Source organism: Tachysurus vachellii, chromosome 1 (genome assembly GCF_030014155.1).
Source record: "Tachysurus vachellii isolate PV-2020 chromosome 1, HZAU_Pvac_v1, whole genome shotgun sequence".
NCBI classification, from domain to species: domain Eukaryota; kingdom Metazoa; phylum Chordata; class Actinopteri; order Siluriformes; family Bagridae; genus Tachysurus; species Tachysurus vachellii.
In genome coordinates, this window is record NC_083460.1 from 27902031 (window position 1) to 27928960 (window position 26930).

The 26930-nt window shown below is 36.9% G+C and overlaps 5 protein-coding genes across 7 annotated transcripts in view; 1 reads left to right on the forward strand and 4 right to left on the reverse strand.

The window, feature by feature from the left end:
- Positions 1-139: 139 nt before the first annotated feature.
- Positions 140-4109, reverse strand: si:ch211-284e20.8 (uncharacterized protein LOC563738 homolog). The gene is made up of 7 exons (XM_060881215.1): positions 3790-4109; positions 3182-3295; positions 1701-1779; positions 1456-1622; positions 1268-1378; positions 1016-1174; positions 140-741 (listed from the first exon to the last, which is right to left on the reverse strand). Exons 1-7 carry the CDS (start codon positions 3988-3990, stop codon positions 556-558), a joined length of 1017 nt encoding a protein of 338 aa, XP_060737198.1. The 5' UTR covers positions 3991-4109; the 3' UTR covers positions 140-555.
- Positions 4110-6567: 2458 nt separating this feature from the next.
- On the reverse strand, positions 6568-8979 carry fetub (fetuin B). The gene is made up of 7 exons (XM_060881202.1): positions 8604-8979; positions 8389-8502; positions 8210-8297; positions 7949-8115; positions 7709-7822; positions 7473-7556; positions 6568-7378 (listed from the first exon to the last, which is right to left on the reverse strand). The coding sequence occupies exons 1-7, from the start codon at positions 8799-8801 to the stop codon at positions 6653-6655; spliced, it is 1491 nt and encodes a 496-aa protein (XP_060737185.1). The 5' UTR covers positions 8802-8979; the 3' UTR covers positions 6568-6652.
- A 1257-nt stretch (positions 8980-10236) lies between these two features.
- Positions 10237-12296, reverse strand: ahsg1 (alpha-2-HS-glycoprotein 1). The gene is made up of 7 exons (XM_060881470.1): positions 12071-12296; positions 11869-11988; positions 11707-11791; positions 11451-11617; positions 11190-11309; positions 11008-11082; positions 10237-10907 (listed from the first exon to the last, which is right to left on the reverse strand). Exons 1-7 carry the CDS (start codon positions 12239-12241, stop codon positions 10395-10397), a joined length of 1251 nt encoding a protein of 416 aa, XP_060737453.1. The 5' UTR covers positions 12242-12296; the 3' UTR covers positions 10237-10394.
- A 3061-nt stretch (positions 12297-15357) lies between these two features.
- Positions 15358-23059, reverse strand: si:ch211-262h13.5 (uncharacterized protein LOC571127 homolog). The gene is made up of 7 exons (XM_060881228.1): positions 22789-23059; positions 21363-21473; positions 19809-19896; positions 19548-19714; positions 18259-18360; positions 17948-18034; positions 15358-15981 (listed from the first exon to the last, which is right to left on the reverse strand). Exons 1-7 carry the CDS (start codon positions 22981-22983, stop codon positions 15580-15582), a joined length of 1152 nt encoding a protein of 383 aa, XP_060737211.1. The 5' UTR covers positions 22984-23059; the 3' UTR covers positions 15358-15579.
- Positions 23060-26384: 3325 nt separating this feature from the next.
- Positions 26385-26930, forward strand: part of anos1b (anosmin 1b) — a 35820-nt gene continuing 35274 nt past the window's right edge. For all 3 annotated transcript variants that reach the window (XM_060881249.1, XM_060881258.1, XM_060881241.1), the window contains exon 1: positions 26385-26693. In XM_060881249.1, the coding sequence (XP_060737232.1) occupies positions 26517-26693 (177 nt within the window). In that variant the 5' untranslated portion in view covers positions 26385-26516. The remainder of the gene's footprint in view (positions 26694-26930) is intronic.

Genomic DNA, 26930 nt, shown 5'->3' on the forward strand with positions numbered 1-26930 from the left:
ACTACATAAATAAATAATATAATAATAATAATAATAATAATAATAATAATAATAATAATAATAATAATAACACAATAATGATAATACAATCCAGTATAATGTAGTGTGGAAATGACACACGAAGAAACTCAAGGCCACACACTTTTACAATTTGTTTTATTGCAGTCTGCATTTATATTTTTCTTTTACAGCTGAATCACCTGTGTGTGCGGTTTTGGCTACAGGAACTGTATTGTTTCATCTTGATGCTGTTACCTTTTTTATTTTTACATATTAATAAAACATTCCTAGATTTAAATTCATTTTTCACCTCCAGATGCATGAATAAAAATGACAAAAGGAATTCTTTTGTTATAAACCCTTGTGACCAAAGCCACTGATAACATAAAACGTTTTTACTTTTTTGTGCTTAAATTATCTTTGGTTTTATTTATTTACCTCAGATACCTGGATGTGGATATACAGAATAGCTGTGCCTGCTATTATTTTCTTTTCTGTATGTTTTTTTTATGTTATTTTATAGTTCGGAGTGACCTTTGGTACATGATATTTTATTCATAGTTTCAGTGACTTTAGTCCAAGGTTGTGGCGCCTTTCTCCAGGGCAGTTAGGAGCACTTGCTGGTATTCTGGGAGGCACTGGGAGCGGTGGAGGGGGCAGAACCAACACAGACCCAGACAGAGATTGGTTGGCTGGATGGATTTTAGTTATCCTGTGGCTGTTCTCCGGTTCAATCTCAAGCTGCATTATACCAAAAACACACAATTACTCCATTTCTATCTGTATAAAGCATTAAATCTTATTACACCAAATGTCTACTTGGTGAATTAATGTTACACAGGAGTTTGTAACAGTCTGTTTCCACACTCCTTTTCCATCACTGGAACCTCTTCAGGACAGAAGACTTGTTTTTTAAAATAAGCTTTGCTTTTTTGTATTATTAACTTGAAGAGAGAGAAAATAGAGAAGCAGGGAAGAGAACACAATAATTGCTTGATACCAGAGAGACACCTACCATTTGCTGATAGAGTGAACAGCTGACTTTGTTGGAAAGTTTTATCTTAGCCTCTTCAATAGTAGTGTGTGTTCCTCTGATCCAGCTGTCCTCTTTGGACATTTTCTCCTCAGAGTCATCATCAAAAGTAATGTGTGATCCAGTACAGAAGCCCTTCATCTTAAAAATATAATAATAAAAATGAAGTGAAAATGTATTATTTATATAGGCACTCACAGTATATTGTATATCAATTTTGAACAAGTAACTTACATGTGTCCCATTTATTGGCTGGCACTGATTCCAATCTACATCAGTTAGTGTTTTGGAACAGTCTGTTTCCTGTATGATGAACTCCACAAAGTAGGATGGACCAACAACCCACTATAAAAAGTCATCGTTATACCGATTGAAGTGATTCAAAATTCAAGAAGTGAAATAGAAAGATGAATAAAATGTACCTGCATTTTAGCCCCTGTTATATTCAGAAGAATAAAGTAATTAGACATTGTTGTCTCTTTGTTAAATTTCTCGAGAGAAAGTTTTGCTGTCTCAGATACGATTGGATCGTTCAGGCTCTCTGTTGTTGGACAATCTGGACATGTGTCAACGATGGCAGCAGCAGGAACTGAAAATGAGTGCAATTTTTTTGTTTAATGGATATATAATTTGGGGTAAAATATAGATACAGTCACTGAGACCTTACCTTGCTGGATGGTGCAACTATAATTCCGTAAAGTAATGTTGGTTTGAATGAAGACAGATATATCACACTTTCCAAAGACCTTAAACATATGTATTGTAAGTTGACATGCATAATTTAAAATATATATGTATAGTAAATGTAAATTTTTTATTTTTAGAATTTACAAGTGAGTGTTCAGATGAAAATTCTAAATCAAATCAATACTTGGTGTGACTACCCTTTGCCTTTAGACAGGCATCTTGCTTACTTTGTACACTTGCAAAGATTCAGAGACTTTGTAGAATAAGAGTCAGGTGTATGATTAACCAATTATACTAAGTAGGTGTTAATGATCATCAATTTCATGTAAAGACTGAAACAAGTCATTAGGTAGGATGATTAAATCTAGCTGAGAAACAGCCAAATTTTGCTTCTAAGCTGAGGTTGGGGAGAACAGTTCCATATCAAAGGTCATACACCATAGCAAGACTGAGCACAGCAACAAGACAAGGTAATTTTCATGATGAAGCTATTTTGAAGAAGCACAATAAAACAGGCAACACTGAGGAGCAGTGGTTAGGCAAGGAATCTTTATGCAGATACTGTAAAAGATACATCATGCTTACTTCCAATCAACATTGAAAGATGTCCAGCAGGGCCATCAGCAAAAAAAACTAGTGGAAACTAGTGGGACCCAGGTATACACTCTACTGTCTGGAGAACTCTGGTCTTCATGGAAGAATTGTGACCAAAAAGCCATACCTTTGAAGCACCATGTGCTCTGGACTGATAAGTCAATGTTTGACATATTTGGCTGTACCAGGAGAGCAGTACAATAAGGAGCGGCTGCATGCAACAGTAAAGCATCGTGGAGGTTCCTTACAAGTTTGGGGCTGCATTTCTGCAAATGGAGTTGGAGATTAATGGTGTCCTAACTGCTACGAAATACAGGCAGGTACATATCTATCATGGGAGGTGTCTGATTGGTCTGAATTTATCCTGCATCAGGGCAATGACCTCAAACATATAACCAATGATGTTAAGAACTATCATCAGCATATAGAAGAACTTGTAGTCCTGAAAGTGAGGGTTTGGCCCACACAGGGCCCTGATCTCAACATCACTGATGTCTGGGATTATATGAAGAGACAGGAGGATTTGAGGCAGCCTACATCTACAGAAGTTTTCTTGTTAGTTCACCAAGATCTCTACCTGCAGAGTTTCTTTATAAACTGTGTGCAAGTGTACTTAAAAGAATTAATGCTGTTTTGCATGAAAAGGGTGCTCACACCAAATATTGATTTGGTCTGTATTTCTTTTCTATTCATTTCCTTATAATTTTGTTAATTTTAACTGGTTTTGAAAGCATCCTTACTTTACAGCATTTTTTACACAGCTGACGAAAACATTTAGATAGATAGATAGATAGATAGATAGATAGATAGATAGATAGATAGATAGATACTGTAGATAGATGGATGGTTAGATGGATGAGGACTTACTGGAACATTTGTGATATCCTTGATTTCACAAGACTTCCATTTTTTTTTGCTTATCACATGACACTTTGTCTCCAGCACATCTATTGTCAGTTGTAAAAGCTTCCCTCCTTCCTCCTTAGTACACAATAATTAGATGGAATATTACTGTTTAGAAAAATGTGATCTTTTTATTCCACCGTGTTGTTGAATCCTGTATTCTGGTTGCTCATAAAGTGTTGATTGACCTATTTTTTCTGTAATAGCCCAACTCTGCTAGAAGAGCTGGTGGTATTTTCAATGATAAAAGTACATTCCTGGTGGACGTGCTGCATAACTTATGATTATGACTAAATGGATTAGAATATAGATATTTCACAATAAAACTGTGTAATCATTGATATGGTGAAGCCTTTTGTAAGGAGGTTTCCAGTGTCAGTGCTTTGTAACTTTTTCCTTCATAAGAAAGTGTTCAGGAGAAAGAACTTTCTGTTTTCTCAGTATCGAGACAAGCCAATTTATTTGACTTTAATTAACTGTAACAAATGAAAACAGCAATTGTGTAAATAAATAATGTTTTACATATCACTTGACTAAAAATAATAAAAGGAAATTAATCAGCATTAACTTACCTTTGCATCTTGCAGAACATCATACACTCTGTTCAGAGAAAAGATGTAACCTTCCTTTCTGGCTGCATTAATTTGGTCCAGTGCAACCTCAGCTGCATTCAATACACTCGGATCATGGCATCCTGTTGGTACTGGAGATGTAGTGACACTGTGAAAGTATAAACATATCAGTGACAGGGAGATTAACTGTATTTTTCCCATTTTCCCAGTATAACTGCTTCAGCAGAAACTGAGCCGAGAGAAAAGACGGCGGTTTGTGTGTTCAACTCCCCTGTCACACAACAATCCCTGAACTTTCATCTGCACCCATCAGCAAACAGCCGCATTATCTGCTGTTGACCCCTTTTCACATGCAGTATAGATCCTGCTTGAAACATGCCCTCCTTTTTCTTCACTCACTATCCGTTTCCTATTTAGTCGAAACTGTAGCTACTGTTTCTTTTAGTCTTAGACCATTCATGTTTTGTTTTGCAGAGCACTCCAGACCTCTGTGTCACCACATGTTTGGAATGAGGTGATTTTTCACCATGAGATAAAATGACAGATTAACAATTAGAACATGCCTACATAAAAAACATTGTACACATTAATGGTTTAATGCACAGGCTTTGGCAAAATATCTGTACTGCAAGATCTAATATTCTTTTCTTTCTCAAGATTACCTAATCTAACCTGTAATCTCACAACATTAGTTCTTATGAATACAAGCATATTATAATGTGACCAGACATTATTTTAATGCTTCAATAAAGTAACTCACTTATAAAAATCAATATGTTTTTAAGGGTGTTATGTTAACTTTAACAAATGTAACAAATGTATGTAAATTAATTTTTATTTTAATTAATTGAACATTCAAATACTTAATCTACAATAAAATATGAAATTATGGGAAATTAATTAATAATGAATAATAGAGTCAAATATTTTTGTCTTTTAATTTGAAAAACAAAGTTCGACATTGTTCGGATAAGCGGTAGAAAATGAGATGAGTGAGTGAGTGAGTTCGACATTGTTTAAGGCCTTTATCATCTTCTACACACATATACATACATACATACATGTAGTTGTGCTCAAAAGTTTGCATACCTTGGGATAATTTGCAAGATGTGTACCATTTGTTAAAGAAAATGAGTGAGAAGGCAAAACTAATTTATTTTATTTCTTATAGGACTTAAGTCAACATGTAAGGCATAACAGAATGGCACAATCATCAAACAAAACATAACAAAAAAGAGAATAAGGAAATAATCCCTGTTCAAAAGTTTGCATTTCTTTAGTTTTTAATATCGTGTATTGCCCCCATTTAGCATCAATGATGGCTTGTGTTTTTTTGTAATAATTGTGCATGAGGTCCTTAATTCTCTCAGGTGGTATCGCTGCTCTTTCTTCTTGGCAAAATGCCTACAGTTCCTGTAAATTTTTGGTTATCTTGCACAAACTGCACATTTGAGTGACTCTCTGATATTGAGGTCAGGAGACTGTGATGGCCACTCCAGAGCCTTCAGCTATTTCTGTTGTAGCCATTGGAGGGTCAAGCTTGCCTTTGGATCATTGTCATGTTGTAAACTCCAAGAGCCACCTACAGCCACCTACAGAGCTTTCGTGCTGTAAAATGCAAATTGTCTGCCAGTATTTTCTGATAACATGCTGCATTCCTCTTGCCATCAATTTGTGCTAACTTCCCTTTGCCATTGGAGCTCACATCACCAAAACATGCAACAAACCATGCTTTACAGTGGGGATGGTGTACGTTTCACATTAGGCCTTGTTGACTTCGATCCAAACATAGCGTTTATGGTTGTGACTATGAAGTTAATTTTGGTCTCATCACTCCAAATGACTCTGCTCCAGAAGCTGTGAGGCTTGTCTAAGTGCTGTCTGGCATACTCAAGGTGGGCCTTTTTGTGGCTTGGGCACTCAGAGTTATTTGTGGGTTGTTTCCTTTGCATCAAAACAATTCTTCTGGCAGTAGTGTGTGAAATCTTTTTTGTTCTACCCGATCATGGCTTATTATCAACAGAACCTCTTATTTTCCACCTCTTCATGAGTTCGAACAGCACTGACTGGCATTTCCAAGTGTTGAGATATCTTTTTAGATCCTTTTCATGCTTTATAAAGTTAAACTACATTTTCCTTTCTACTATCAAAGGTAAAAATGTGGCCAAACATTCAAGGATATGTACTTTTTTGTGTTTTGTTTCTGTGATTTGAGTTATTATTAGGTTTTAAAAAGGAGGTAAACAACTATGTGATAATTAATGACTTCACGTGACCACTATCCTTAAATAAGAAAACATCTTTTACTTTATCGGTAATATTTTCCAAATAAATGGCAATTTCTTTCAGGGTATGCAAACTTTTAAGCACAACTGTATAATATATATATATATATATATATATATATATATATATATATATATATATATATATATATATATACGTAATAATTTATTTGTTTATTTAAAAATAAAAATTATGACATCTTTTAACAGCCATTGATTTGTAAAATATTATTATTATTATTATTTTTATCCAAAATAATAGTTACAATTACAATAATATACAATATAAACAATATAGAAATAACAATACAATTCCTCTTCTTCTAATTCTATTTTTATTCAATCTGAAATTTCCAAATGCACTTACCATTTTAAACAGATTTCTCCTTGGGATAAATAATTCTTATTACTATTAAATTATTTTATTTTGTTCTAATAAAGTATATTTTTGTTTGTTTTCATAAAGCCATATAAAATAAACATATCTAATCAGTTAAAGGTTTCGATCATGCTTTATTGTACTGAGCACATGACTTTGCATATGAGCTACACAGTATAAACAAAAAAAGTCTTTTTATTCATGCAGCTGGCTTGACCTTGAAGACTGGATCCTCAGCAAAGGCATTCTGGATAAGCTTGTCGCTGGTCTTGAGCTCTGCTGGGCAGTTGGGGGAAACAGTTTTGGGGAATTTGCCAATAGCTGGTTCTGTCTGTCCTGGTATCTGTGGGTCTGGGCGTAAGGGAAGACCAGTGGCTGTGTCGGGATTTTCATGCTGATCAGGAAAGAAAGGAAGGGTCACAGGTTTATCCAGCGATGGGAGGACTTGGATAGTTCCTTTTGGCTTCCTCATGGTGGGTTCATGCGTGTGCTGGTGGTGGTGGTGATGATGCTCATGCTCGTGGAGGTGTCCGTGTTTGTGGTCATGGTCCAGGGCTAGCTCGTGATCATGCTCATGTGTCTGACCTTCGGTGTGTCCATAATTGTGATGGGCAGGGTGAATACCCTGGTCTTGTGTATGGTTGTGGGCTTGGCTGTGGTGTGAGTGAACATGGTCATGATCATGACTATGCTCATGGGTGTGGTGGTGCCCATGATCTTTACTGTGATCGTGGTCGTGCTTACCCTCATGCTTGTGATCATGTTTGTGGTCAGCAGTGTGATCATGGTCGTGCGTAGTTGGATGGGAATGGGGGAGTGTGTGATCGTGAGTGTGGTCATGGGAATGGGATGCATCACCAGGGTTCTCATGATGATGGTCTGTCTCTCCAGCTTGCAAATGGTACTTCTTTTCCTCCTCTGCAGCCTTAAAAACAAAGTAAAGGCAACGGTTACAACAAAATCAATGCACTTCCCTTTTTCTTATTAATATTGGCAGTTAAAATAGTTTTGATGATTACCTGAGGTTCATAGATTTCACAATTGGCGTCAAGGAATTCAACTCCGTTCGAAAGCGTGTGTGTGGCTTTGCAGAATCCTTTGTGCTGATGACAAAAACAGCATGAAAAAACCTTGACTTTACTGATACAATTTACGTTGCTTTATAAATTTACAATTTACAATAAATTGAGTTTTGATCACAATTTACTGAGTATTATTGAATATTTTTTTAACAAGAGTCTTTTTTCACACTTACTGCAAACTCGCAGGTCATGAAGTCACATTTTGAAATCTCAGATATATCAGTTTTATTGGAGCAAACTGTCTCCTGAATGGTGAACTCCACACTGTACATAGTGATCACGAAAAACTAAAAAAGAAAAAGGCAAATACATACAAACAACATCAAAGGAAATGAAATGTTTTGTTCTTTCCACTTTATTTACTTGATTTTTTTTTTTATATGATCTTTCAGGTTTTTGGACAAGTTTCTTACCTGTGAGATTGCTCTTGTTATATTAAGAGGAGCAAAGTAATTTGGGAGTGCACTCTCTCTATTAAATTTCTCTAAACCCATCTTTATTGTCTTCTCCACTTCTTTATCATCCAGTGAGATAAGAATTGGGCAGTCAGGGCACACTGCAAAGATTTCTGTTGCAGAAACTGCAAAATAATACAGGTATTTTTTATTACATTATAATCTATTTGGTACATAAAATAAAAAAAAAATGGTCTAAGAGAAAGACTTGAACATTACCTGGTCTGAGAGTACAGCTGTATTTGTAGAGACGAGAGACTCTTTGAGGCTTGTTTACATAGATCACAGCCTTACACTGACCATACACCTAGGTAGAACAACATGAACATATAGATTCTGATCTTCTGTAATTAAATAACACTTAAATAGAAAACTTGAATGTGTGAGAGTTGTCATACCGGGTTTTCACCAATGTTCCTGCTCTCACATTCCTTATAACTCTTCTTACTGAGGACATGGCATTTGGTCTCAAGGACATCAATTGTAAGATAAAACACCACCCCGGTTTCACCCTGTAAATGAAAAATATTTTGACAACAAATCCTGACATCATAATAAGTTTATCCTAGATATTAATTAAGTAACTGTATTATCATAATATACAGAAACTTACATGGCCTGTCTGATGGACATTGCTGACACGTTCCAGGCTGAAGACATAACCTGTGGTGCGATCCTGGTTGATTTTGTCTATAGCTTCTCCAGCAACAAAGGCAGTGGTTGCATCCTTGCAAGAACTCGGTGGCAGGACCCCTGCAGGGGCACCATGGACGCTCACAAACACCAGCAACAACAGCACACACTGTTTCATGGTGGAACGGCTGTCTCCTATACAGTGCTGATCAACGAGGAAAGTGCATTAATCTTTTATAGTCCCCTACAACCACCCCAGCAGCAGTAGTCTTGGTCGCTGTGACCTCCCAGTTGGTCAACAAAGCTCCTTGTCTTTGTTGCTGAAAGGTCCCTGTGATTACATCCAGCTCTAATCAATCAAGCAGCTGCAATCCACTCATTGTCCCAGTGGTTTTAACTCGCTGAGCAAAGAGTATGTTTATACTATTGATTAGTGAAGGGATACTGGTGACTGTTGCAACTTTACATTGCTGACTCATAACATTTTTAATTCATTCATTTTTATTTTATTTTATTTTATTTTATTTTTATTTTCTCTTTATATGAGGATCTTAGAACAATGCAGTTTGGACACACCTAAGATACAACAGAATAACATAATAACATTTTATTAGATTTGCATCTGACTATGGTTCAGTTTTAACCTTAAGAGAATGCAAAAAGTTTTAGTGTTTAGTTATATTTTGTATATATTTTTATATAGGATATTTTTATATGAATAGCAAAGTGTCAATAAAACAGTAAAAAAAAACAAAAAAAAACAGAAAACTGATTTAGTAATCAGGTTAAAACCAAGAACTAAATATTGTCAGAACTTGGTTGTTGGTTTTTTTTTTGTTGTTTTGTTTTTTTGTTTTTTTGAATTTTTGAAGACCAAATGTTTTATTACACATTTTATTACATATTTTAGATTTTCCCCAGGGTACTGCTACCAAAAAGTTTTTTGATTTATTAATTTTACATGGAACACTAAGGTGAAGCCAAGGAATTTTAAATTAAACCTTTTAATGAAAATGATTATTCTGAGATTCTTTTCTATTCACCTGAGGTAAATTGTGCTTATTTGAGTTTTTCGATTTTTCCTGTCACCTTGAACCCTGTCTGGCCATTTTCCAATAACTTCTCTTATCAGCAAGACCTTTCCACATGTGAGAAGTTTTTTTTTTGTTTGTTTGCTTGTTTTTGCTTTTCATTTTTAACCTTAAGAGATCAGCAGTTTCTGAAATGCATGAATCTGCTTTGAATCTGTCACTAACATTCATGCAATTAAACTCACTGAGATCACATTTTCCCTGATTCGAATGAATTATCTGAATATTAACTGAAGCTTTTGGCCTGTATACTGCATGAAGTCATGCAGGTTCTGCTTCTACAGGATTGGCTAATTGGATAACTGCATGATTGTGCATATATAATGATGTTAATAATAAATTGAACAGTAAGTGTATATATTTAATTCAAGTGCAATTCATTGCGCTTCATGCATTATGCGTTATCCATGCTGTCAACACACAAAAAAACTCGTTTATATACCACTTGCTTTAAACAGGCTGTGAGTTTGATCTGTTCTTGTGTTTTGTTTATTAATAATAAATGACAGAGACAGAATATGATTGCGTGGTGAAACCGGAAATTTATTGCATATGCCATTTCAATTGTTTAAGAAAACCATTTGTAGCAACCACTGTATATAGCAGAAAGTTCAGTTATTTGAATGTAAGTTTTGTTTAACATTTCTAATTCTGATTGTATGAAAGAAAAATGTTCAGCTTTAATGATGAGCCCCCCTGAAGGATGGAGGGAATGGACAGATAGGATGGATAGATGGTGGTATTTTTACAGCACCATGGCAATGCCGGAAAGAGAAATCTGGCTGTTCCTCAGATCCTGGAGGGGTAGGATGAGTACTGGACACATCTGGCTTAGGGTGTTTTTTCTTATGGTCATCATCATGATCTCCATGGTGTCTATGATGAGGTGGACCTCCATGGTGAGGTGGACCCCCATGATGAGGGCGACCTCCATGGTGAGAGTGACCCCCATGATGAGGTGGACCTCGATGATGAGGTTTGCCTCTAGATGCACGAGTAAAACAGAATCGGTGGCTTAATGGACCAGCGCTGGTGGCATGCTCTGGATGCTCAGGCTGACCAGGACGTTTGGAGTGTCCTGGATGGGTATCATGTTCTCCACTCTCATGGTGCCCTTTATGGTGTGGGTCTCTTTTATGGTGGTCACAGTGCTTTCCATGGTGGAATGGAGTATGTGGGTGACGTGTTGTATTCTGTTACAAAGCAATACAAAATGATAACATAGATCATAGATAGAAAACAAATAACAATTGAATTAAAAAAATAAGTTTAAATAATGTATATATGACATACTTGGATATCATAAATCTCACAGTCTACAGTCAAATCACCATTTCCAAGTTGTGTGGATATGCAGAATCCATGATGCTTTAATGGGGAGAATAAAACATGGCAAATTTTTAATAACAATGATACAGTTCAATTTAATGCTATGTATAATGTGAAAATGACTTTAAGAAAATGAGGATTCTTACTGCTTCATTTGGGCATTTTTGCTTGCAAGCAAGTTTTTCTTCATTTTTCACATTGTCTGAACATTCAGTCTCTACTATTGCAAACTCAGCAAAGTTGGACATTCCAAACATCATGTTATACTGGAAACACACACAAAAAACAATAAGCACTGTACAAACTGAATAATAGCTTAAGTATATCTCAATTTCTAAGAAAAACTTAACAAAAATGTAATTAAAAACATGTGTCATGCTTGGCTTTCATCAAGATTGCTACTGTACCTGGGTTCTCAGTCTGCCAACTTCTAATAATTTAAAGTAGGAGGTTTGGTTAGAATCCTTGTTGAACTTCTCAATAGCAGCTTTTACACTCTCCAAGCCATGAGGATCATGCAAGGGCAGAAGTGTCGGGCAATCTGGGCACTTCCTTACTAGCTCTTTACTTGAAGCTGCAAACGCAATACATTATATTTACAGTCAGCTGTGGGGTGTTGAAAAAAATAAAGGAAATGTGGTGCAAGTACAGTAGCTGATATACCTGGCTCAGTATCGCAGGATAAGCGTGCAATGCCTGGTTTATCTCCACCATCACAAAAAGAGATGTTGCATATTGCTGTTACTGGCTTCAAGAAAAATAAGTAAATTTAGTGGAAGTTTATTTAAAGCTAATGCACTGAAGTAACAAATAACTTAAGCTTACCGTATAAGCCTCCTCCCTGATCTCACATTCTTCTAAAGGCTTGGGGTTCACAATATGGCATTTGGTCTCACTTAATGTCAAGGTCAATTTATTTAGACATGAAGGCTGATCTGATGGGCTCTGCAAAGGGTCATATGTCACATATTTAAAAGTATATAAACATTTAAGGTGTAGAAATCTTGGCTGTTTAAAAAAACCTCACCTGTTCCTCCGTGAAACTGGCCAATTTGAACTTGTATCCATGATGGTGTAGTTTGTTAATGAGGTATTCAGCTTCATCAGCAGCGGCCTGTGCTGTATAATTCCTGCAGTCTGAGGGGTTGGTGGCAAACAGCCCCTGGCACAGGACTGCTAGAATTAAGAGTCCTCTCATGGCACAATGTCGAGTTCAGACTCAAGCCACAACCATGAGACTGAGCCTGCAAAATCACTGGCTCTGTGTTTTATAGAAAAAGAGACTAGAGTCAGCAATTTAATGCGTGCTGCCAAATCAGTCAAGGGCAAAAACAAATAGAGATTAAGAGGGCATTCAGGATGGACCATTGGACCACAGAGTGGTGTGCTTACTCTATAGTCCTGATGAACATTGTTTCATTGTATTTTAATTCTGAGGCAAAATAGATCTGACAAGATTAAGACACTGATCAAGATTCGTGATAAGCCTCGATAAGGGCACCATTAATCTAAAAAGATTAGCGCCTTAGATTAACGTAAAACTTTAGAATCATCAGAACCGAGTTGGAAAAACCTCTCAAAGTAGTTGATGTGCGGTTCTTGAGATTTGAGCTGCATTCGCTGAAAAAATATACAGTAAATGATTAACTTGTGTGTCGTTGGACATGGGGATAGGAGAAAGGTTAAACAACCCAAAGGTACATTCATTTACAGATTTCTCTACAGAGTTGGTCGATAAGTCAGTATCACACAAAACAAATGCCTGTTTGCAAAGATTTGGCTAGCAACGCACATCTTTGTGCTGATAGAGAAAACATTGTCTTGTTCGTAGAAAAGTGTGTCATATAAACACAACACCAGCTCTCATCTTTATATATGTAAGAGAAAATCTTAAACAGATCTGCTATAACTGTTTTTGTTTACTAATAAATCATCAAGTAAAGAGAACATTGTATAAAATAAAATGAATGAAAAGATGACAATGAGGCTAGTGTTTAAATGTGGCAAGTGAGTTTTAGCCCCAGGTGATGAGACAGACACTGATATGGATGAAGCTGTTACACAAAGCGAGAACATACATATTTTCTATTAGAGTTTGATTTTTTTTTTTTTGTAAATTTTCAATAATAAAATTAAATATAAATATAAATTACATTTTAAATGTAGCGGTAGGTGAGGCATCTTTCAGTGAGAAAAAAACGTAACAAGTAGAAAATAGAGCTTGAAGGGCTACCACAATTTCTAGTAATGCATGTCTGAATTTATAATACATAAGGTGAGATTTTATTTGTACTCTCCAAAAAACAAACTGATGTTGAAAGAGGAGTCAAAAGCTTATTTGTTCCACAGTGTAAACGACCGTCTGTTTTCTAACCTTCCTATTTGAACTGTGGAGGTGGATATGATGAACTATTGCTGTGTTCAGTGTAATAGAAAATACACAGATTGTATTGAAAATTTTCAATGTACAAATACTAGCAATAATTAATAATATTAATTAAAAAAAGGAGGTTTACTTATGCCACCCATACCTCAAATCCAAATAAAAACCTTTGCATTTTGGAACTCAGAGTCCAAATTTTCACTTCGTCTATATTAGATTTCTCATAAATGTGACGTTGAAAAAAAAGTTTGCAGAAAAAAAAGCTCTTTGCTGTTTTTTTGGCTTTTTTTTAGTAGCTAACAAAAACATGACTGTCTAACTTTCCTGAATACTGAACGACCATTTCACCATTCTTACTCTTGACCAAAATCCTTAATCCTGTCTGCTCTTGGAGTGGTGAATCTTTAATACCAGAATTTCACATTACTGTGCTTGTATTGTACTTGACTATAATGGCTTTTTCTGCTATGTTGAAAATGTAACACTAAAAGAAAATTTTTCTACATGCTACTTTCTATATTTTCCAGCACTGCCTTAACCCTCTTGAACATGGAGTTCACCAGAGCGTAACAGGTTGCCAGTGGAGTCCTCTTCCACTCCATCATGATGACATCTGGAGCTGGTGGATGTTAGAGACCTTGCGCTCCACCTTCCGTTTGAGGATGCCCCACAGATGCTCAATAGGGTTTAGGTCTGGAGACATGCTTGACCAGTCCATCACCTTTACCCTCAGCTTCTTTAGTAAGGCAGTGGTCGTCTTGGAGGTGTGTTTGGGGTCATTATCATGTTGGAATACTGCCCTGTGGCCCAGTCTTCAAAGGGAGGGGATCATGATCTGCTTCAGTATGTCACAGTACATGTTGGCATTCATGGTTCCCTCAATGTAATGTAGCTCCCCAGTGCAGGAAGCACTCCTGCAGCCCCAGACCATGACAATCCCACCACCATGCTTGACTGTAGGCAAGACACACTTGTCTTTGTACTCCTCATCTGGTTGCCGCCACACACGCGTTACACCATCTGAACCAAATAAGTTTATCCTGGTCTCATCAGACCACAGGACATGATTCCAGTAATCCATGTCCTTAATCTGCTTATCTTCAGCTAACAGTTTGTGGGCTTTTTTGTGCATCATCTTTAGATGAGGCTTCCTTCTGGGACGACAGCCATGCAGACCAATTTGATCCAGTGTCTGGTGTATGGTCTGAGCACTGACAGGCTGAACACCTAACCCTTCTATTTCCCAAACACAACCTTTGTATATTATGCTGACCATCTGAACTCAACCTCTTTGGTCGACCATGGAAAGGTCGGCCTGGTAAACCACTGTATGGTCTTGGTCACCATGCAGTAGCTCATTTTCAGGGTCTTGGCAATCTTCATATAGCCTACGATCCTTAGCCTACCAACCATCTTTATGTTGAGCAACAATTCTTTGCCATAAGGTGCCATGTTGAACTTCCAGTGACCAGTATGAGAGATAGCTCCAAATTTAACACACCTGCTCCCTTTTCACACGTGAGACCTTGTAACACTAACGAGTCACATGACACCAGGGGGAGAAAATGGCTATTGTGGCCAGCGGTTTAGACATTAATGGCTGTGTGTTGAGTTATTTTGAGGGGACAGCAAATTTACACTGTTATACAAGCTGTACACTCACTACTTTACATTGTAGCACACTGTCAATTCTTCAGTGTTGTCACATAAAAAAATATACTAAAATATTTGCAAAAACGTGAGGCATGTACTCACTTCTGTGAGATACTGTATATACAATATTAAGTGAGAAGTTAATATGTAATGTTCTGGCATGAATATATATAGATATATAAGTATATATTATATATACACCTATCAGATAAATATAGATCAATAGATACACATATATTATTATATATTGGTATCAGCACAACATGAATATCACTTGAGCACAAAGATTCTTTATTATACTTGTTCTCAAAGAGACATAATATGAGTGTTGCAACCAGATCTTATAATAATGTGTATACATTTTATGGACTATGCACAATTTCATCGGGTTTTTTGAATAAAGTACTAAGACAAGATCTGTCTGCTAAATCTAGTCATAACTGTCTATAACTTCTCATAGTTTTGTTTGAATTGTCATGACCACCACGCTCTGATTATTTTTATGCAGTGGTATAACGAGATGCTCCAGGGCAGGAACGGAAAGGAGACGGTATGCTGGGGAACACAGCCAGGAAAGTAGGACTGATCGTTGCCACAGTTCCCTCTCTCTTCTGGCGTGAAGGTGGAATATAGCGGAAGTTTAGCGGAGGCCTTGCGATTCTAACTGAACCAACAATCTCCTCCTCCGAAGAAGACTCACTGGATTCACTGGATGATTGATAAGAATTAGGGTTGTGTGGAAGAGGTTGCTGAACAGGGTCTAGCAGTCCACCTGGATTGGTTTCATGAAACGCGTGGACAGGGGGATCAAGAACTGAAGGACGGGCTGGCACCTCTGGGAGAGGACTCGGCTTTTCCACCTGCTGTGTGCCGGCATCACTGCCAACAGAATTCCAAGAGTGCTACACAGTGAGGGAAGAAAATGCATCATTCTATTAGTTTGCACCAGCACTTCATTGCACATAAGAATATTTTACACTGGATTCGTTTACCAGCTGTTAGACTGCAAATCCTAGCACAATTATGTTGCAAGGATTATACTGGTCCATACTGCTCTGTGCTCAAACAATGAACAAGTTATATAACCTACATTTTTCATACATCAAACAAGTGGGTACATTGGCTTAGTGGTTAGCCCGTTTGCCTCCAACCCCAGGGGTTGAGGATTTGATTCCTCTGTCTGCCATGTGTGCAGAGTTTGCATTCAAACTTCGAGATTTGGGTCTTTCCACTGTGTACTCCTGTCTCCTCCTCAACATTCATATGTTGTAGGCTGACTGTTATCTTTAAATTGTATGAGCATGTGTGATTGTGCCTTGTGAGTGATCCCCCCTTGTACCCAGATTCCCATGGAATAGAGTCCAGGTTTCCTGTGACCCTCAATAGGAGAAGTGGCTCAGAGAATGGATGAAAGCATGGATTTATAAGAAGAGCACTACAGATTTTCCCTTGCCCATTCTTCTGCTTCTATGTATATTAGATTAAAGATAACTTCCTTTGACATACAAAATTTCCAAATATTCTATATTTACATCAACATAAATAATCACAATGAGATTTTTCTTACAGTTAGTGTACATTATGTCTGCCTGCACATCCTATAAATTAATAAAAAAAATTGATTTGCTATGGGGGGCACGGTGGCTTAGTGGTTAGCACGTTCGCCTCACACTTCCAGGGTTGGGGGTTTGATTCCCGCCTCCGCCTTTTGTGTGTGGAGTTTGCATGTTCTCCCCGTGCTTCGGGGGTTTCCTCTGGGTACTCCGGTTTCCTCCCCTGTTCGAAAGACATGCATGGTAGGTTGATTGGCATCTCTGGAGAATTGTCCGTAGTGTGTGATTGCGTGAGTGAATGAGAGTGTGTGTGTGCGATGGGTTGGCACTCCGTCCAGGGTGTATCCTGCCTTGATGCCCAATGATGCCTGAGATAGGCACAGGCTCCCCGTGACCGGAGGTAGTTCGGATAAGCGGTAGAAAATGAGTGAGAGTGAGTGATTTGCTATGACTCCATACCTTGGAATGGCTATATTTATTTCAGCAGGATAACTCTAAAAGCCGGGTGGAGTAGCCCTACTTTTTGTATCTTGGTAGTTTATTTCAATTTTAACATCTAAAATCATCATATTAAAAGACATTATATAATTTTTTATTTTAATTTTATGCTAGCTTGGCCCTGCTTATGTGTTGTGTATTGACAAACGTTATATCTGAATGCAAACCCTAACATCTTCTAAGACGGAAGAAGGTGGACATTCTGTTAAATATTTTTTTTTCTTAACTCTTAATAATAATGTGAGTGTTTTATGCAAGTTTACATTAAAGAAGCTATGCATATGCTTCTAAAACGGTAGACAGGTTAAACAATTCTTTTCATCACAAAATCATCATTCATGGCTATACTTAATACATTTGAGAATGCATAAGAAGACTTACATTTTCAGATTTGCATAATTTTTTAACTTAATCATGTCTTTATTCATGTCTGACATTTCTGATGCTATTTGCACTTAAAGTGTAATGCTGCCTATTGTCTCGAATGTTACCCATAGTTATTTATACTAAAGACTCAAACTGAGAAAGATGCTAAAGAGGGAAGAACAAAAATAAAGATAGATGAGGTGTGGGGTGAGTGGGGACAAAAAGAGGTTTAAGGGAGTTTCTGTGTTAGTTTTGGCTCGCAAGTTTCACCCTCCGATGCTGCTGACTCACAGGAGACTCCTTTGGGGTGTTGTTTTGCTGTCATCGACTCCATCTGGATCTTATTCGCTATTGCTTCCAAGCTGGAAAATTTTCTCTTCCAAGAAAATAAACTTTTATAGAGCATGAGCTGGGGAACAAGGCTGACAAACAAAGTAGATATTTATGGTACCTGAGGGTGGAATATTTCACAGGACACCTTAACATCGGTTGGGGTAGCTTCAGCGCCAAAAACCGCCCCACCACAGAAACCAATGGGCTGAAACAAAAACAAATATCACCTTGGGACACATGGGCAAATAGCTGTAAGATACCCAAAGTGATGTTAGCTTCTGGAAAAAACATTGAATTGGACATATAAATGTGAATCAATTCACATTTATAATAATAGCCATATTGTGGACTATACAAAAAAGTGTAACAAATAAATATGGTCTGTAGTAAACCACAAAGTAGCAATAATGAAAGTTTTTATGTGATTACCCCTTTCCCAGCATCAGCAGGGAGGCACAAAGCTTCATCCACCGGTGGCACAGAGCATTCCTGCACAGTGTACTCAACAAAAATGGCTGCGGCTGGAGAGACCTGATCGATAAGAGAGTAGAATTCATTTAGCCTGTTCTCCCTGCTCTTGTTTATTTATTTTATTTTATTTTATTTTATTTCATTTTAATGTTTGTCTTTTTAAACTACATTTAATGTACTACAGTACATTACCTAACTGTAATGATTACTACAGAAACAAAGTAAAAGGTCTTACAGACAGACCTGTCTGTAGTATAAAAAAAAACATAATAAAACTGTGAATTACTGTCAATAACAAACTAATATAATAGTTATAATTTAAATTGAAAAAAAAAAAACTGGAATAATTTATTTGTCTTGTATATTTTGATTTATCTTTCAATTCTAATATTGTAACCTAATACTGTGCAAACAAACTAGCTACTTGGTACAATTTACACCAGTGACACTCTGTAGGCACTCAGAACAATGTCATATAAAAGATGAATGTTAGTTTAGATGAGATTATATAATAGATTCAGTGTGAAACTCAAAATGATTTCCGTTACTTGTTAGGTATTTATATATTCAATTTTATTTACATAAAGTTTTTAACGGTAAATCAACAGTAGACATTGTCACAAAGCAGCAAGAAATCTGGATGTAGATTTAGATCCCAAAAGAGTGAGCCAGAGACAACAGAGGTGAGGAAAAACTCCCTGACACAAAATGATGAAGAATCCTTGAGAAGAACCAGACTCGGTAATGACACCAGATGGTGTGTATATAAATCACATAAATCAGTACTCTTCTACAACTGCATACTATAAAGTGAAATTGTGCTTAGTGTGTTGAAAGGATGAGTAGATTGTGAATAAAAAGTCTTTTAGCAATGGACAGTTTTTATGCTTAAAGCAGTAGTCCTTAGGTGCAAATTTACAGAATACAGGTGAGATTATCCACTTAGCAATAATAACTGTTCAGTAAAAACTGAGGAAGTGCAAAACTCCACGGCATCCATATCGGACCATCCTCTTTCATTTAAGAAATGGTGCAAACATGATTGCTTCTGGACGTGAATTTCATCTTGACATTTCTATGAATATATCACCTATTGTTTTATTGATTAATGTTTTCTGAATGCAGTAATAAATAGCTATGATCAAACATGACCACCCTTACACTTCATCTACAAAGTTCATTGATATAGTCTGCATACCAGACATTTTCAGTACTGCATTTCAGTCTGTGTAGAGATAATGCAGTACCTGGTCAGAGACTCGGGTTATAGCTGCCACTGTGAGCTGTACAGGTAAAGTGCTCTGAGCGTTGTAACTGCGAAGAGTGATCTTAGCACTAGACATGGCTCTGTCACTATCCACGGCCAACAGTAGGGGGCAGTCTGGACATGTCTTCTGTAACTTTTCAGGGGGGTCTGAAAAACAAAGATGAATAGTAGAGTAATTAGCTCTATTTTAATACCATAATTGTTATCATGACTAAATTCTTTGGACTCTTGATTTGAAGACCTGGTACAAGAGTGCAGTCGTAGCTGTAGAGATAGGACAGGCCTTCTGGCGTGTGTAGTATGGTAGTGTTGCAGTTCCCAGAGATTTGCTACAAAACAATTCAAAATAAAATAATAATTTAAGGTCACACAGAAACAAAAATACAAAAAATGTTTTTTTCCTGTCTGTCCCATTTTTCCAGGCCCCAGTGTTACAAAGTGTATCGTTTGTGATGAGCTTTTATAGGCTCATCAGCAGTTTCTGGCTTTATTACATTGCTGTTGCCATTAGTTTAAAACATTTGGTCTGATTAATTGGTCTGATTTGGACTAGTTTGTTGCCAACATCAAAAAAGCAACACTTTTTCCATTTAAACAAAAATTAACTGCTCTCAGAAGTGATGAGAAATAAGTTGCCTTTGTGCCAGCTTCTGTAAAAAATACTCTTGCTACTGGAAGTTAGGATGGCATGCATGAATAAATAAGCACAAGTTAATATCTAGCTAATTTTTCGTGTTTTTTTTTTAAGTATTAGCCACATTTCTAATTGTCTGTCGCAAGGGTAAAATATATAAAGTATACTGATGCTGAAAATAGACATGTATTGTGAGAGATTCTTTCTAGATGCACTGCATATATGCCCAATTTCTGCAGCCCATCTGTGCACAATTAGTCCCATTCCCTGTCTTTCAAAGTATACAGACCATCATAGGACCACCACGGAGCAGATCTTATATGACACTATCATGGTATGTATGGAAAAGTATATCAGATGCAGTGGGATTTGTAAACACTTACTTGCCACATTATTAGAGACACCTACTGTGTTCGTCTTCAGTGTAGGTATAAAGGTAGAGATTATAGATATTTTCATGTACAATCAGACACTGGGGATGTTTAAACAGCTTTATCTGGCTAACAGCTGCACAGATTTAAAAAATACTGTGCATTAATGAAAGTGCTAGATGAAACTGTGCCTTGTCTTCTTCCACCATTTGTAATGATAAAACCTAGAATTAAAATAGAATTAACCAGGATTATACATACCAGCCCATAATAATGATGTGGGAGATCAATATAATTTCATAATTTTTTTTCCTTCATTTTAAAAAAGCATAAGAATTCACCACTACCATGCCAAACATGTCAGTGCTGTGCAAAAGTCAGAGAGCACCCTTTTGCTTTCAGATGGCTATTCAATACTTATTGTTGATGTGGTGGGAAACAGTAACAGATGGAAAAGAATTAAGCATAATAATTAATCATCAAACAGCTATGCAGTATTTAATGTTCTAGGCTTAATCAGTAAAAAAAAAAATGGGCAAAGCTTTAAAAACCTTTTAAATACTTCATATAATAATCACACAGTACAGTTTGTGTTGAAATATTGAATATTGAAATAGAGGAAAAGGTTTTGGGACCAACCCCAGCTCACAGTTGCACAGAAGTGGTGAGCGGTGAGCAATGCATTATCACAAATAATAAACACTCCATTGGTAAAATAAATATCATTGATCAACCATGACCTGGCCAAATTTTGCTTGGATTTGGGATCTGTTTTGAAAAGCAGGCTTACTGTTTCCATAAAGGGCCTTATATCACAGCGCTTCCATGATTTTCGACTGAGGACATGACATTTAGTCTCCAGCACATCCAAGTCTAGATAGTAAACCTTTCCAGCTGGACCCTGAAACAAATCAGCAAGTTAAGACATAGTCCTTTATATATCGTCAAACATTTTCTAAATGTCCATATATGTTGGTTTGAAAAAAAAAAAAAAGATTGTATTTCAGATACTCTAAAGTACTTATATTCAATATAATGGCCTTGTTTAAAACCAAATCATATCTCATACTAAACTGCAGTTGAAATCTGTTTTGATGCTTCATAAGCATGTTTGTAATTTTTGTACACAAAAGTTATCATTAAATTGTTGCCCAGAACTAAATAAAACAAATGTATATTTTTGTCTTTATCTTTGTCTTTATCTTTATCTTTTTGACAATCTTTGTCTTTATTTTTATTTATCACTCACTTTCAGTGTACAACGACATTGTGATAAATATTGACAGTAGTTTCATGAAATCAGTTGTTTCCTTCTGGTTAATCGTCTCTCTTTATTTTGCACACTGTTTTTGCTCTTTGCTCATGCTGTCTCACATTTCAGTTGATTGCTGTTTTGCACAATACTTTACAATACCTCATGTAGCTGCTGTTATAATACTAATGTGTTCATTCCGGTATTTCTGCGCACGTAATATTGTTTGAACATACAGTATTTACACTTGTCAGCTCTGTTTTTGTGTATTGTCATTTGTGTATTGTCTTGTATTGTTTGTCCTGCACTGTCCTGTCTGTCTTGCTTGTCTTGTCCTGCACTGTCTTGTTTGTCTTGTCCTGCACTGTCTTTTGTTCTGCACTGTCTTGTCTGTCTTGTTTGTCTTGTCCCGCACTGTCTTGTTTGTCTTGTCCTGCACTGTTTTTTGTCCTGCACTGTCTTGTTTGTCTTGTCCTGCACTGTTTGCACCAGGTTTCACAGATGCACTTTATGTATCTAGGACTACTTACTAAGTCCTTATAGCTCTGTCTTTGTTCTGTGTAGCACCTTGATCCTGGAAAAACATTGTCTCATTTCACTGTGTACTGCAACAGCTATATATGGTTGTAATCACAATAAAAGCTACTTGACTTGACTTGACTTGACTCGACTCGACTTGACTCGACTCGACTATAGACGCAAAGATAGGCATCACAGAAGTGTATAATTTTCTACATCTTATCCATTTCCTTCATTTCTAGTGTTTTAAACCTTTGGATACAAATACAGTGATATCATAAATCCATGATATTAATACATAAATGGCGTAACAAGTCTAAATCTGCTAATAAACAAAACCACATACTAGTGTACTAAGTAGCATGTGTCATAAACAGTATGTGATGCATGCACATGTACTGACTAGTATATAACACCACATTTACTTAATGACAAGAATACCAACCTGTGGATGAACCTGCACGTTGAAAAGTCTGTTAAGGGCAAATTTGTATCCTTCTTGTCTGTCCTCGTTGATGTAATTTACAGCAAGTCGGGCGAGTTTCATCACGCTTTTATCATCACATGGAACAGGCGACAGATGTGTAGCAATGACAGCACAAAAACGCACCAGGGCAAAAAAACAAATCATTCGTCCCATATTCTTTTCTTTCTTTTTTTTTTTTTTTTTTTTTGGATATATTAAATTAGGTCTTATGCCACGGTGTATTTTCTGACCGCTTAGACGATGTATGCATGACCTGGACTTTGGCAGGCTGTAGAAGAGCAGCATTGTTGACATGATGCCAAGTTCTTGCTAATAAGCTAACAAGCAGTCAAAAAAATCTCCCACATCTACGTTAAACTTAAATTTTGTCGAAACAAAACGTTAAACAATTTAATACTAATAGAACAATAGTGTCGAATACACAGAATTTGAATTCCCCTAAATAGACAGTTTATTAACATCTGGTCTATTGCACAGGAAGGATAAGTTCTGTGTAGTTTGCTAATTTACCACAGGAGGACGCTAGATCTCTCCAGCTGCCTGATCCCCAAATGGGGTTCTATTTAACAGAAAATGTCTATGCATATGTAGTGAACTTCATATCTTCAATTCAATTCAGTTCAGTTACATTCATTCAAGAAGAGAAGAAGTCTTATGTGTTTAGAGAACCTTTGATGAACCCTTTTCGTTGTTGTTGTTGTTGTTGTTGTTGTTGCTGAACCAAGTTCATTTTAGAACTATTATTGAAGATTAAACAGTGCTATATGGAACTAAAGGTAATCTTCTCTCTCAGGAAAAAAATACTAAATCTGATGTTGTCGCTAAACCTGGTTTTACCCTCAAGCGTATGTCTTTTGTATCTCTAATATGTCTTTATGCTGCAAACTTTGATACCTTTGTAAGGGATTTAAGCTACATAATTTGACCATAATTACCCTTTATAGTAAAGATTTAAAGGTATGCCACACACACACACACTCACACACACAACACACACACACACACACACACACACACACACACCACCACCACCACCAAAAATCTTTTGATGCAAATGAATAAAGACTTAATTTAGTACCTTCTGGGAAATGATGCTAAAATAATAATCAGTGCACAATTTGAGGATTTATGACAGGTATTTTGCTCTGCTGCATAAAGCCTGTTGACTGTTTTACCTTACCATTTATGTGGCTTTGTAGCCTGTAGAAAAGCATGTCATTTGTTCAGCTGGCTTTGAACAAAATAGTGCATGTCTGTGATCAGTTTAATATCTTCTATGCTTGTTCCCAGGAGATGTATAGCACAAGGTCATTATCATTGTACTCTCGACCTAGTAACTAAATTACTGCACATTTATATGCTTTAGACATGATTGCACATTTTTTGTGCTAAATCAGGTTCAATGCCATACCCATGCCTTTTGAGAAATGCAGGGAAGTGTGTGCTCCCTCGTGACTTTTACGTTACTCAATCCTTTATGCTTCACCTACAAAATTACTGGCAAATGTGAAGGAATTATCATTTTTATATCTCTTGTGCAATGCAGTAATTCAACCATGGATTAGCCAGATGTTTTAGATTTTGGACTCCAGATGGTCATTCCTATGTCCAGTGATGAAACAAAAAAAATCGGAATAAGTTAGATTTTTTGAAGCTTGTGGTAGTATGTAGTAAATATAAGAATGACTCTCAAAAAGGCAATAATGCAAACTGAATCATGATTGTTGTGCTCAAATGAATGACTGTAAAACAAAAAAAAGAAAAAAAACTGTATACTTTGCATAGAAAACTGTACAACTGCTTCTTAGTAAGGTTACACCCCCTGGGGTATGAATTCTGTAGATTTATTTTTAATTTAATTTAGCCCACATAATTATAATCTTACTTGTTCTTTTGCTCGTTCCTCTGGGAAAAGATTCGGTGTAAAACCTTCTTGTTAGAAGTGCAAAGTAAAAAGTCATTTAAGGAGATAAAAATACTTTAACATTTAGAGAAACTTTGAAGAATCACATTCTGTTTCTGTTATTTATGCTGCTGTAAAGGGATACAATTGAAACTGAACTCTGTATTAGGGCTCTATATGAAACACTTAAGTGTTACCTAAAGAGAAAAATCAAAGAACCCATTGCAGTGCTAGTTGGAAATAAAGGTAATCTTCACTCCCAGAAAAAAGTACTAAACCTGCTACTGGGGTGGTTCCCTCAGGCATATATGTTTTGTATCTTTAATGTGTCTTTTACTTACAAACATGGGTATCATGTACCTTTGTAAGGGATTTATGCTACATAATGGACCATAATTGCCCTTAAAAAAAATCCCTGCTAAAAGTAAAAAAGGTATATGCTTGAGGGTCCCATGCCAGAATCAAAGAAAGGTAGAGTTTAGTACCCTCATGGGCAAGCTATGGTATAACATACAACTTTTAATTTTTAAGTCCAAATATTGATCCTATTTTAACATATGCTATCAAAGGTGATTTAGGTTTTACTTTTATTTAGTGATTGCTGTACATGGTCAATTGATTTCCTGCACTTTTTGAACTTTAATGATACTTTGACCCTTACAACTGATACTGATTCAAATGATAGAAACTAATTAAGCTGTATTTAAGCACATTCCTGCCCCACAGCCTCAGGGTCCTTGGGTTCAATCTTATGCTCGGGTTACTGTCACAGACCAAACCTGTGTGGAAATTCTGTGCAGGCTCTCGCTGTGGGTATGTGGGTTTTATCTGGGATTTCTGGTTTCCTCCCACCTTTCAAAATCGTGCAGTGCTGTACTATATAGCCAAAGGCTTGTAGACATTTGGATATGTTTTTGTAAATCCCATTCCAGATGAAGCCTCCCTTTGCTGTAATAATAACCCCCACTTGCAGGGTTTTTTTCACTAGATTTTAGAAAAAGACTGGTGAACTTGTGACTGTGCTCATTCAGGCACAAGAGCATTTGTCAGGTCAGGCATCAATGTTGCGTCAGGAGTTTTGGGGTGCAGTCAGCATTATCCCAAAGATGTTCAGACATTACAGACCATGATTTCATGATGGTCCTTATTTTGTGCACATGTGTACCTTCATGCTGGAACAGGTTTGGGAGGAATTAATTCTTAAAGCTACAGCAGTACAATTAAAAAATTGTGTTTCCAACTTTGTGGCAACTGTTTAAGAAAGATCCACAGGTTCAGGTGTAGGCAAATGTTTGGCCAAATGGTGTAGTGATTGTCTGATGTAAAGTGGTTATAATCCCATCCCGGGTCTGACCCCATGCCTCACACCCAGTGTACCCAGTATAGGATCCACAGCCAAGTGAAGTGGAGATTTGCCACTTGTATTTAAATTGTGTGTTTTTTTTTTTAATTATGTCTAAAACCTTTAATTCTGGGCAGAGAGAAGTCATTCAGAAAGCAGAAATGTTGGTTCAAAAGCCTTTAGCAAGTGTCAAAGTGCCACACGTTCAAACAAATGGCAGTGTGTGTGTGTGTGTGTGTGTGTGTGTGTGTGTGTGTGTGTGTATAGGGGAGGGGGGAGTGACCATCTTGAGGCGACTCTGCACTTCAGTTCTGACGGCGCGTGCACAGTACATTCTCCGTGCGCCTTAAATTCAGGTGGGATTTACGTCGATAAAAAAAAAACCTACACGAGACATTCGGCGTGCATGTTACATCCTAACGAAAAAGTGACAGCAGGAACATGTTTGTCTCCGGGGTTTTGCCGATATTGCTGTGCTGCGTTGTGAAGTTGAGCGTCGCGCGCAGGACCGGTGCTGAAGACGGAGAGACTGTGGAGAAGATTAACAGCGCGCGCTGCACCTCGCGCTGCCTCACGCTGCACATCACTCAGCTCACCTCCGCCTTCAGACGTCTTCAGGTCAGAGCCTTAACATCACACCACTGGTTAAACTATAGGAAACATTACAAAATTATTAGCAACTGATTCGTTACACATTAAACGGTACAGGCTACAGTTTACAGTACCATATTTGACACAAACCTATTTACTTAATACTCTTTATGGAGTATTATTTAGACCATATGTGCAATAACTAGACCATATGTAGTATTTAGGTTTGTGCTAAGAGTCAAAGTCATGATTGCATTTGAACGT

Coding starts and splice junctions, on each gene's coding strand:
- si:ch211-262h13.5 (XM_060881228.1), bottom strand. CDS start 22,983: ATGGGACGAATGATTTGTTTTTTTGCCCTGGTGCGTTTTTGTGCTGTC. Junction 18,361..19,547: donor TAACCCGAGTCTCTGACCAG/GTACTGCATTAT, acceptor CTTATCGATCAG/GTCTCTCCAGCCGCAGCCAT. Junction 18,035..18,258: donor CTGCTGATGCTGGGAAAGGG/GTAATCACATAA, acceptor TTTTTGTTTCAG/CCCATTGGTTTCTGTGGTGG.
- fetub (XM_060881202.1), bottom strand. CDS start 8,801: ATGAAACAGTGTGTGCTGTTGTTGCTGGTGTTTGTGAGCGTCCATGGT. Junction 8,116..8,209: donor CAGCTGTACTCTCAGACCAG/GTAATGTTCAAG, acceptor ATTATTTTGCAG/TTTCTGCAACAGAAATCTTT. Junction 7,379..7,472: donor GTGAAATCTATGAACCTCAG/GTAATCATCAAA, acceptor TTTGTTTTTAAG/GCTGCAGAGGAGGAAAAGAA.
- si:ch211-284e20.8 (XM_060881215.1), bottom strand. CDS start 3,990: ATGGGAAAAATACAGTTAATCTCCCTGTCACTGATATGTTTATACTTT. Junction 3,296..3,789: donor ATGTTCTGCAAGATGCAAAG/GTAAGTTAATGC, acceptor TTGTGTACTAAG/GAGGAAGGAGGGAAGCTTTT. Junction 1,175..1,267: donor AGCCAATAAATGGGACACAT/GTAAGTTACTTG, acceptor TATATTTTTAAG/ATGAAGGGCTTCTGTACTGG.
- ahsg1 (XM_060881470.1), bottom strand. CDS start 12,241: ATGAGAGGACTCTTAATTCTAGCAGTCCTGTGCCAGGGGCTGTTTGCC. Junction 11,618..11,706: donor ATCCTGCGATACTGAGCCAG/GTATATCAGCTA, acceptor TTGCGTTTGCAG/CTTCAAGTAAAGAGCTAGTA. Junction 11,310..11,450: donor TTGGCAGACTGAGAACCCAG/GTACAGTAGCAA, acceptor GTGTGTTTCCAG/TATAACATGATGTTTGGAAT.